This window comes from Benincasa hispida, chromosome 8 (genome assembly GCF_009727055.1).
Source record: "Benincasa hispida cultivar B227 chromosome 8, ASM972705v1, whole genome shotgun sequence".
Lineage (NCBI taxonomy): Eukaryota > Viridiplantae > Streptophyta > Magnoliopsida > Cucurbitales > Cucurbitaceae > Benincasa > Benincasa hispida.
The window spans coordinates 14,406,688-14,418,765 of record NC_052356.1 but is presented as its reverse complement, the minus strand read 5'-3'; the positions used below and the strand labels follow the sequence as shown (position 1 = coordinate 14,418,765).

The 12,078-nt window shown below is 35.0% G+C and overlaps 1 protein-coding gene across 19 annotated transcripts in view; it reads right to left on the bottom strand.

Moving 5' to 3' along the window:
• Window positions 1–7,721, bottom strand: part of LOC120082881 (general transcription and DNA repair factor IIH subunit TFB1-1-like) — a 35,618-nt gene extending 27,897 nt beyond the window's left edge. For 2 of the 19 annotated variants that reach the window (XM_039038267.1, XM_039038266.1), the window contains exons 1-5: window positions 7,503–7,720; window positions 6,075–7,088; window positions 1,778–1,856; window positions 1,367–1,428; window positions 930–993 (exon numbers count right to left, since the gene is read on the bottom strand). In XM_039038267.1, coding sequence (XP_038894195.1) covers window positions 930–993; window positions 1,367–1,428; window positions 1,778–1,856; window positions 6,075–6,155 — 286 coding nt within the window. In that variant the 5' untranslated portion in view covers window positions 6,156–7,088; window positions 7,503–7,720. Of the gene's footprint in view, window positions 1–929; window positions 994–1,366; window positions 1,429–1,777; window positions 1,857–6,074; window positions 7,092–7,222; window positions 7,254–7,502 lie in introns of those variants that run through there. The other 17 variants (XM_039038263.1, XM_039038261.1, XM_039038251.1 and 14 more) reach the window with 17 other exon arrangements.
• Between the last annotated feature and the right edge of the window lie 4,357 nt (window positions 7,722–12,078).

Here is a 12,078-nt window from a genome sequence, read left to right as displayed (position 1 = left end):
TTAATTACCTTACAGTGACTCGACCCGACATAGCCTATTCAGTAAGTATTGTGAGTCAGTACATGTCATGCGCTACAGTTGATCATTGGGCTGCATTGGAACAGATTCTTTGTTATTTGAATGCTGCTCCCGGGCGTGGTTTATTATATAAGGATTATGGTCATACTAATATTGAATGTTTCTCAGACGCCGATTGGACAGGATCCAAAGAAGACAAGAGATCAACCTCAGGGTATTGTGTTTTTGTTGGTGGTAATTTGATTTCTTGAAAGAGTAAGAAGCAAAATGTGGTGTCACGTTCAAGTGCAGAATTAGAATATAGAGCAATGGCACAATCTATGTGTGAATTGATTTGGATATATGAACTCCTTGTTGAGTTGGGATTTGAAATCACCACACCGACAAAGTTGTGGTATGATAATCAAGCAGCACTTCATATTGCGTCTAATCCAGTATTTCATGAAAGAACTAAACATATTGAAGTTGATTGCCATTTTATACGTGAGAAAATTCACCAAGGATTGGTATCTACAGGATATGTGAAGACTAGAGAACAATTAGGTGATATCTTCACGAAAGCATTGAATGGAAGATGTATAGATTATCTATGTAATAAGTTGGACATGAGTAACATATATGCTCCAACTTGAGGGGGAGTGTTATAATTCTATAGTTAGGATTTTCCATTCTTGTAAATATTTTGTGATATTTTCCTTTTCTACACTTGTATATATTCATATTTTTGCTGAATGAATAGAGTATTCTGATTCTTTCTCAAACATAAGAATTTTACAGGGGAAAGTTCAAAACTATTCACCATCTTTCAGATCAATGAACCTGCAGTTCTTATATAATTAAAAGCATAAAGGTCGTAAATTGCGTTATAGATTAATAAACAAGATTGCTTATAATTTTGAATCCTAGCTTACCTACAAACTCACGGCAAACATGAAGATCTGAGAAATTTTTAAACTCAAAAATGATACTTCCACCCTGAAAAATGTAGCACGTCATTAATTGTCATCTTGCAAGATAAATTCTGGACTCACAATATGCTTTGTTGAAATGATATTTGAGATTGATATCCAAAGGCCCTTGATGAAATCACTTAGAGAACTCATCAATCACAAAGTATTTTCAATAAACTACTGAAAGAGAATTTGAAGATAAGCTTGAGGGTGAGAATTATGTAATGGACTTCTTAAAACATATAAGAATTTGCCATTTACCTATTTTAAAATCATACGTACAAGGATTTAATCATGGAATATTTCCAATGTTCTAACGTATGGTTCCTTTAATTAGATCCTTTTCCTTTACCCAATTCAATAATTCCATAGATAATATCTAGCAAAATATTAGAAACCTGGTCCCTGGTGAGATTAAGCCACGGTGGTTTATTTGATCCTTCCTTAGTGTTTTTGTGGCCTGAAAAATACGGGCAGTTTAGATATAACAGGATCTTTTGCAAACATAAGGTTGCAGGAAATAGAGATTACAGATGCGCTTAAACAATAGTCAGAGTTCTAATGAGGAACAGTGGAGGGCAAAGAGTAAAGAATATCTCATTTCTGCACTACTTTACTCAAAAAAAAAAGGTTCTGATTACACAGTCCATAGTTATCAATCATCCAAAAAAACTCAATTCTACTTACAGAAGGTGCTCAACAGGAAAAGAATGATCCGGCAAAAATATAAATACTACTGTACGGGTATATAGAACATACCATAAATATGGTAATAGAAATACATTAACTTGGAACAATATAGTAGGTACCTTTAATAAATCTAAACTCCACATCAAGCTTAGAAGCTGAAGTGGGATCGCTGGGTCTAAATATGAATTTCCACTCTGTCTGTACAAAGTGAGAATAGTAAAACCAAATTAATTGAACAAATTATGTAAAATGGTCGAATCAATTACAGATGCACATCAAAAATTTTCAAATTCTTAACTATACACGATCAAGAAGACTTTAGTGTAAATCATAAATTTGGAGGGGGGTCGAGGGATGTGGATAATCATCTTTCATGTCCTTGTAGGGCTCAATTATAGAAATAACTATTAAACAGCAAAACCAAACTTATCTGATACTACTCGTGAGTGATAAAGTGCACCAATTAGTTAAGTTAATACGTGTAAAGACTTTGAAAACTAGCAGCTAAGGTTAACACGCAATCTGAAACTAATCACCCTTCATCTCACTCACATTTCAAAACTTCATATTGTTTTCTTTTCCTGTTTCTTTAGAAAGAAGTCCACATGTGCACAGCTACTATTGTGCGCCAGACTTGTTGAGCTACAAGGCTTCCATGTTGGTGTCGTGTTGTGTCGCGTTCCTCGCTCTTCACCTACGTGTTGCCGAGGCACACACTCTGACACTATTGTTGCAAGACTCCTATCAATTGTGTCGTGCTCAAGATCTAAGGTCCTAATAAGATGGGTTGGGTGCATGTAGTGCTAGACATACGCACGGGTGTCGAGGACACGTGCCAAGCAATGAGCGATAGGCAACATGCACATGTGCATGGGAGATGCAACCTTGGCGCTAATTGGCAAGAGAGATCAAATAAGCCACTTGAGTGTCAGAGGAACATTTAGCCCATGGTGAGTAAATGTGGAGTAATGCCTAAAATGTGGGTAGCAATATTTTTAAATGCCCAAGGCACACTAAGGCACAATGGCCCCTTGGAGCCTAGACACAAGGTGCACAAAAAGGTGCAGGCAGGCTTTTTTTCGTGAGGCACACTATATATAAAAATATTATATTAAAAAGAGAAAGCATAGTTGAAGTGGAAATATAGAAGAAAAAAGGACCCCAAACACAAGAAATTTTGCATTTAGGCCTATTAAACTTGATTCTTTTAGTTAATAAAGAAGGAAAACCTATTATTACTATTTTTTAAAAATAATAAAAAATCCCTAAGACCTAGGGCTTTGACCTTTGGGGCTTTACAAAAGGCGAGCACCTGAGGCACGTCTTATTTTGTGAGTCTCGCCTTGCACTAAATCTATGCCTTGAGTCTAGGCACGCGCCCAAGAGGGCTTTTTAAAACACTGGTGGGTAGTTCTCAAAAGTTGTCCATGAACATGGGGTAGTGCGTAGATTATCAAGTGTAAGCTCCTAGATCATAGAAGAGTGAGCTCCTAGATGGAAGGAACGCGAGTGGTTATCCATCCCCACTAGCCCACTCGACCACCTTTCTCTCCAATCAATTCTCATCCACGCCTATAAAAGGATGACCGTAAGCATTGTCCAAGACATTCCTTGTAATGGGTAGAACTTTGAGGGAAACTTTATTTCCTCGAGTCTTGTTACATTACAAGTGGAGTTTGTAGTGTAGGTGATCAATTCAGTATTGTTACTTCTCAATAAAAGTGACTAGGTGATATTGCCACCAAGTAATTATGTTCTTTTCCTCCTCTTGTTTATATTTGGGTGGGAGTGTCAAGTGTGCAGAGTCCTTAAGTAAGATTGTCATTTATGAGTTGTGTGGGTGCGTGTTTATCGGGCAAAAAGTACAGCTGAACTAAGGAAGACCTTAGGCCGAACGGGCCAAGGGCAAAAATTTCGAAATCAAAATCAACCCCGTGACACCTAGTGTGGTAAGCATGGGACACAAGACTTCACTAAGAAATGCCCATCACAAGTCAAAGTCGAGGATTTGGTATCCTTAATATCCAAGTGCCTTACGGAATCAAGCAAACTCATCAAATCAATCCAATCTGCAATTTCCTTATTAGCTAAGTTACACACCTCAAAGGAATAGCCCAAGCAATAGAAGAAGACCAACATTGATTTACGAAACAATCTTTGGACCACACCACATTAAAATTTCTTGAAAAGGAGCTAATAAGATTTTGATCCCCTAATCCAAACATCCCCAGAATTTAAGTTCATCACCATTGCCCAGGTTAATTTTATACCTTTTTTCAACAATGCAACAAGCGTTATAGATAGATTCCCAATCTCCTCTTGTTGCCCACATTCAAGCCCCTCACATTTCATGACAAACTTCCAGCTTTCCTTCCCTTTATTACTGGTTGGAGCTTTTGGCTCTACCTCCAGGGGTTCCTCTTCTTTCTTGCAAACAATGAGCTCCATTCCAAGACCTTCAATGATCGAAGCAAGGCCATTCCATCTTAGGTAAAGGTTAAAACATTGAAGATCATCATTGAACTCCTCATTTTCCTCTCCTAGATCAACCATGAGCAACCTAAAATCCCCTTCTTCAACTCCCAACTCACTTCCATTGCTATCTTCAACCTCATCGCATGTTGTATATGAGCCCTTTCCCATGGTCACCGATAGCATCGGAGAGGATCCAAAAATAATGATAATATTTTTTAAAAAAAAAACATTATCTGAAAGGAAACCTTTTGCTCTCTTTCCGTTGGGTGAATGAAGCCCTTTTTCATGATTTGTGGCCTTTTTGCCTTTTCCCGTGGAAATTGAACTACTCATCTAGGCTCCCTCCTTTTGAGTGGAGTCAACTTGTCCTTTACCAAAACCTGGAGTTTGGACCTTTTTACAATTTCTCCCAAACTTTTCGAATTTCAACAATCAAAATAATTTCTTTCATACTCTTGAATCAAAATACCTTTTCTGTCTTCCTGAAAATGTTTCGACCTCCAAATTTATGTTGGAATGCTTCATGGGTGTTCTTTGATGTTTGTGATAATAATTTCTTTCACACTCTTGAATCATTTTCTTAATCATCTAACTCCCAATTCTTACGTTGATTTCTTGAGAAACCGATTTGATTGGATCCTCGGGCTCTTTGTTGATAATGTCACCTTGTTATTTCGTTCTAAACTGCATTAGAATCTTCATTAAAATCGCTAGAATCATTATAATCAATTTTCAGATGTAAATAATGATAGGTTCTTTGAAAAAATCAATCACGGCCAAAATTATTATGTTGGAGTTCTTCTGAATCACTTGAATCAGAATTCTAAAACTGTTTTGGGAGGAAATTTGACTTTCTTGCCTATACCAACTGCTATATTTTTTCTTCGCCGTCTTCCTTGATCAATAATAGTCCATTCTTGCAAAATCTTGAAAAAAAATCTCTGATTTCTAAAATTTAAAGGATTCCCCCAATATAGTTGTGGACTATTCAATAACGAGCACAATTCACAAAACTCCCTCTTGCGATCGGCGTCGCCAAGAGTTTCCCGACCTTCACCAACGACAGTCAACATTGATCCAGACGGCTGCTCTGATACCAAATGGATGTAGCCTAGGAGATTAAAAAAAAAAAGAGAAATCTCCAATAATAAAATCAAAGTCTTTATTATGAATCAGAAGTTGCCAATACAAGAAGATAGTCTCTCTGTTTATAAAGAATTGGAAAGCAAACTAATCCTAATCTAATTAATAAAGAAACTAATCCTAATCGTAATTAATCAAAGAAACTAATCATAATCCTAATTAATCAAAGAAACTAATCTTAATCCTAATAAACCAAGGAAACTAATCTTAGTTCTAATAAATCAAGGAAACTAATCCCAATTCTAATAAATCATGGAAACTAATCCCAATCCTAATCAATTAAGGATTTGACCATAATACCCCAACTTATCCTAATCCTACTACATCACTCTACCTCCGATTTTCACCACTACTCTACCATCGACCACCTCTAACCAACGTTGCTAATTGTTGGAAAGACTAGGGTTTTTTATGTGCACGTGGCATGTCTTTGGTGTATCCTTTGTGTTCAAATTTTTATTTAAAAAAAAAAAAAAGACAAAATTTTACATGTCGAACACATGTCTAAAGCATTTTTTAACGTATCCGTGTCCGACATGTGAAGATGTTCCACAAATAAAAGTTAGAAAAATGAACCTGAAAACTCAAACAAATCACTTATGTATCACTTACACCATTCCAAGATTGTCTTACAAACTCAGTTCAATAAATTACATAAACATACTCTTTAAGAAAACAGTAGACTAGGTCATCAAATACAATAAATCAGAAGTATATAATTAATTGAAAGAGAACAAAAGCAAAGGTGATAAATAGGTAGACAATCAGACACAAAAATAATAAACTTTAGACCAATACCATTTCCAAAACGCCGGGCGTGCCAGGATCCTTAATTGAGGTCTTGTACTTAGCACTCTTATGGACATACTTGGTTCCCATCTTCCCCACCGAGAATCAGTCTAGAAGAATTGATCCAAAAATCAATCCAATAACTACGATGCAAAAGAATATTCAGATTCAAGTAATTGACCGGAACCAAACATCTTGTGGCATTAGAGAAAACAAAGGAATACATAACATCTCGTGGCATTAAAAACACTAAAAACAATCAGATCCCAATAAAAGAGAGAGAGATTAGACAAGCAAAATATCACAACAAGATCTCCAGAAATTTAAAGATTTCCATATATTCAGAAACTCGACTATCATAAAGATGTGCATAAAAAAAAGAAGCCCAAAAATGTAGCCAAAGATAGATCATGACAACTTGCGACTTATAAATAAGATAACCAAGAAATTCAGTACGTTCCATCGTTTCAAAAACAATCAAAAAATGGCAAACACAACAACAAACAAAAACGAAGAAGAGAATAGGAATGTTCTTTTTCATTTAATTAATGAGAAGTTATTTCTTTTTTTAGGAAAAAAAAAAGAAAAAAAAAAGGAAGAGGTATTTTGGAAACTAACGGCCAGCCTTTGGACAGGGATTAAATCCCAAAACCACACTCCGGAACGAAATCGAGTAACAATAAACCAATTGAGCATATTTACACTCAAACTAGATACATTCAACTTTATTAAACCACCAAGAACAACTGAACTCCAAAACCAGACAAAACAACTCCAACACTAGTTTCTGAAAAATAGACAACACCAATGCTAAACTCTAGTTCAATTAATAAAAACATCATGAAAGAAAGAATCGGTAGCAACGTGTCCAAACTAAACCCGACTACAAAAAGAAGTTCAACTGGCTAATAGTCTCTCGATCGTCACCCTCCTTTGCTTCATCATCAAGCTTATAGAAATCCTCATCACGTGTAAAAAGCTGGTGGGTAAGGGGTGAGTATGTGAATGGTCGGTAAGTAACCCCTGCTAAAGGAGCCATGCATCAGCAAAAAACCACCAAAAGCAATAATATCACCACAACGGGCTTATGGCATCGTAACAAATAGCAATTGAATGTAACATAAACATCATAGATCACCATGACACATATCTCATACCATATATCACAATACCAGGGTTAACTAATCCACAAAGGTAAACAAGTAATGTATTCAACAACGTTATTAAGGTCTAAGCAAACTTAAAGATACCATATTTTCTCCGTTCAATCATCACAAGGTGATCTTTCCGGACACGTGTCGGACACAGATACGTCTGTACACGTTCCTGACACGTGTTCCCTTTATTTATTATTTTTTATAATTTTGGACACGCAATGACACGTGATGACACGCCGCCGGACACGCATAGACAATAAAAAAGAAGGGGGAAAAAAACCTTTCAAACCAACAGCGGCGATGAAGAGGGGTGGTCGGTGAAGGAGGGAGATCGAACAGCTTTGATGGCGGCGGAGAGAGGGGCGGTAGGCGTCGGCAACTTTGGAATTGGTGGAAAGGGAGAGCAGAATCGGGGAGGAGGAAGGGCAGAAATCGGGAGGAGGGTGACTGGGCTTGGGAGAAGAGAATAAAACATTATTTAGGGTTAGGGTATTTACTTTTAAATGGCCTTTTGGGCCTTATTACATCCATTTAATGTGAGTTTCTTTTTCTCAAATGGGTTTTTGGGTTTTTTTTTTTAAGGAATTATTTCAAATATTAAAACGATGGAAAATATTTATAAAATATAATAAAATTTTTAAACATAGGCATTGATAGACTTCTATTAGTATCTATCAATATCACTGATCTGATCTATCAGTGTCTATCATTGATAGTTCTAAAATTTTGTTATATTTTGTAAATATTTTTATTTATTTTTCTATATTTAAAAATAGCTATTTTTTTCTCTTTAAAATGTCTTTTTCTTTTTTCTTATTATTATTTTAAAAAATGTTATTTCGCATAATTAATAAAAAAAGAACTAATGTTAATCATTGGACTCTTTTTTAAATATAGAAAAACATATCAGAATATTTACAAAATATAGCAAAATTTCATAATCTATCAATGATAGACTTCCGTAGTTTTGCCATTTGAAATAATTTCCCTTAATTTATTTTAATGCTTAATAAAAAAATAGAATTTTTAATAATTAATTAAAAAAATTGTTTTCAATAATATAAATATAGTTATAAATAAATAAATAAATAGCATGTCCCCAATGTGTCATGTTCTACATTTTTAAAAATTGGCGTATCGTCGTATCGTGTCGTGTCACGTGTTTATGTTCATGCTTCTTAGAGGCAATAGTTTTTCTTGAATGAATAATCGGGCTTCTACTAAGAAAAAATAAAATAAAACAATACAAAGGCCGAACAAGAAAAAACCCCCAAAAAGAGAAGGCCTGCAATCAAGCAAATAAAACCTAATGGTAATGGATAATTACAAAAAGCTTTGCCCAAAGCCCACAAAAAAAACATTAAAGCTAAATAAGAGATCAAATATTGCTCAAAGAACGTTCAAAGCTTTCTAAGAACTCTATTGCACCTTTCATCCAAAAAGTCCTACAAAATAGCACACACCCCAACTTACCACAAAAAACAATTCGTCTCACGAAAGGAGGGTGGAGAAGAAAATCATAAATCCTCTACATAAATTATGCCCGATTGAAATAAGATTGAACTCCTCAAAACCTCCAAATTGCAAGCAAGATCACCGTTCCATAGAATATGATCACGATCTCGATGAGCTCTATCCAAGCACTTTATCGATTACTTTATTCAGAATCCTTTTCTCAATTGTAATGCTTTTATCTTTTCATTATAGCTCGGTACCATATGTCTATTTTTTATTTACATTATTGTTTTTCATTTCAAGAGTTGTTGTATCTCTGAGCATTAGTGTATTTACATTACATCAATGAAGAGTTAAGGACTTGTTTGGTAGGCAATCTAAAAACATAATTTTAAAAACAAGGGATCCAAAGAAAATAGAGTTGTATTTCATGTTTTCAAACATTTATTTGGTCATAAATTAAAATATAATTTAAAAAGATTCTTTTAAATGTGTTTGATAAAATATATTTAATTACTCATTAAATATTATGATGAATAAACTATTACTAATTAATTAATAAATTTGTTTTATATTGAAATTTTTGTTTAATTATTATTTAGTAATATCATATAATAGATAAAATGTTACATTTTAATTTAACAAAAATAATTGAATTTATAATATGAAATAGTATATTTGTTTTTGTTTTTATCATTTTTAATATAATTCTACATTTTAAAATCTTGAATTCAAAATCTAGATACACTAAAAATATATAAAAAAAAAAAAAAACATTGTTTTCAGAATTTGCACTATTTGGATCACAGAATCTGAAAACTGTTTTCAAAAACAAAATCCAGATTGTCAACCAAACGCATATTCACTGAACTCGGTGAATCGAAAAACATAAAACAAAATCCGAGTTGCCTACTAAATAGACCCTAAGTTTCCTTTTCCAAAAAAAAAAAGAAGAAGAAAAATATACTCAATATCCTATCTCGCCCTCATAAAGAGAATGCATGCCATACTCCCTCCCATATTACCCTCTTAATCCTGAAGAGAATGTGACGGCAGTAGTTACCAACCCTCTATAGCATTTACTGCCTAACTGACATCCTTAACTTGCTTAAGAAACCCTAGAAATACATACACGACATTCGATGTACTAATATAACTTAAAACAACTTCAACAATACCAAGGTTCAACATACAACATATTTACATCACATTAACAATCACAAAGTTTAGTAGGTCCCAACACTCTTTCCTAGTCCCTAACACGAACAACATATATGTACAGACATTAATAAAGTAACCACCTAAGACTTCTTTACAAACTCTGTGCCTTCATTAAGTCATTGACTGGCAGAGCAGCATGGCAGCTAACTTCTGGAGAGATGATCCACTACCTGGAAAAAAGGAAAACATTTGGAAAGAATGAGCTACTAGTCCAACAAGTGACTAATTAAACAAAAACATCATGCTCAATACTGAAAACTGCTAAGCAAACTCATACTTAAAACATTTAAAACATAAAATCTTTGAAATCATAATTCCTCTTAAACCTTGTTGAGAGAGAACTCTTCTGCTCAATCCCTCAACCTCTATCCTTAGTTGGTGTGGAGTAATCTCAACACTACCAACGTCAACTCTACCTACGTGGACCTAATAATAACTAAGTATTGTCATACCTTAGGTACTGGGGGCTCGGATACCTTCTCATAGTCCTTCAGTATTGGTTTCATCATAATCATCATAAAAATCTACTCATTGAAACATAAAACACTTGAAAGCATAAATAACATAAAACATATGTTTTAAACCTCTTTGTCACATAATCGTAAACTGCTAACGCATGCCTCATAAACACAAAGTGTATAAAAACATGCTTTCACAAACATCTTTAAACTATGCATGTGTAAGGAAAACTCATGGAAAACTGGTTTGCTTGGAAACTATCATTTAAACATACTTTACATAAAAGCTAGCATGAAAACTAGTCTTTTGGATAAACCTTGCATTTACTAAATATTTATGAAAACACTTAATTTGTTACTCACAGCCTTGGGCGTCTTCTTAGGATTGATAAGTTTCTCCTATGGGTGTTTGTCTTATAAGGTTCACAAACAACTTTGGTTAACGTCACAGATAGCTTTAAAAAAGTGTTATATTTCCTTGCTTAATTTGAGCTCTTTGTTGGATTTTATGTGGTTCTTGTCTTATTTTGTAGGTTTCGAGCAACCATGAGGTAGAATTGGTGATTTGGTGAAGAACGAGATTAATTTGAAGCAAATTGGAGTTGATTTTACATTCGGGTTTCAAAGAAGCAAAAAGACCAAAATGCCCCTGCTTCAGCATCGCAATGCTCAACCCATGCCTTGGTCCAACGCTCGCCTAACACTAGAAGGCAGACATGGGTGTCTAGGGCAGTGTTGCAACGCTCCGATTGGAGTGACGCTCCCCTTTTCATTCGCGCGTATGAAACTTGAACCCTACTTTCCCTATTTAAATAAGTTGATTGTTGAAATTAGTAAAATGAGATATTTAATATTTAAGTTAAAGTGCAATAGTAGGGAAATGAGTAAAGGATAAGGAAATGAAGAAGGAAAATGCTTAAGTTTGGAAACTTGACTTTCAAGTGTTTATAAGTTAACCTAGTGAGAAAAATTTTTGGCTAAGTGTTGGTTGTGAAAAGGGTGGCCAAGCATCGAGTAAACATTAGGCAAACATCGAGTAAACACTAGGCAAGCATCGAGTAAGCATTAGGTAAGCATCGAGTAAAAGTCATGCAAGATCGAGGAAAGGATCGTGCATCAAGTATGCATGATCGAGGAAAGGACCGTGCATCGAGTATGCATGAGTAAGGAAGAGATTATGCATCGAGTAAAGGCCATCGTACATGGAGTAAAGACTATCGTGCATCGAGTAAAGGCTATCATGCAGGCCTGAAGGAAATCAAACACGGGGATTTCCCTAAGTAGCGGAAGGGATCGTTCCAAATTTCATTTTAATTGAACACAAACAATTACAGTCTTAAACGGAAACTAACAGGTCATGCATATACAAAAATTATGGCATGCTACAATAGGAATCAAGGGATAGAGTATGCGTACCTTTGAAAAAATATTCTTCAAGAATCCTTCAATCAGTCTTCAATGCATCCAACAGCAACACTCGAATGTAACGAACAGATTATGAACAACACGAACAGCCAACAGCTCTCAAACCCAATCGAGTCCCACTCGATCCACAAACTAAGTAAAGACATTGCCACAAGTGTTACCTTGGTATTCTCGGTGTGAGAATCCAGGAGTTGTGAGCTCTATATGATCTTGGCTTGAGGAATTAGGAGGTATACGATCGAGTAGATGATTGTAAGTGGGAGATATGAAGCTGTCTATCACATAGACGATGTCCTC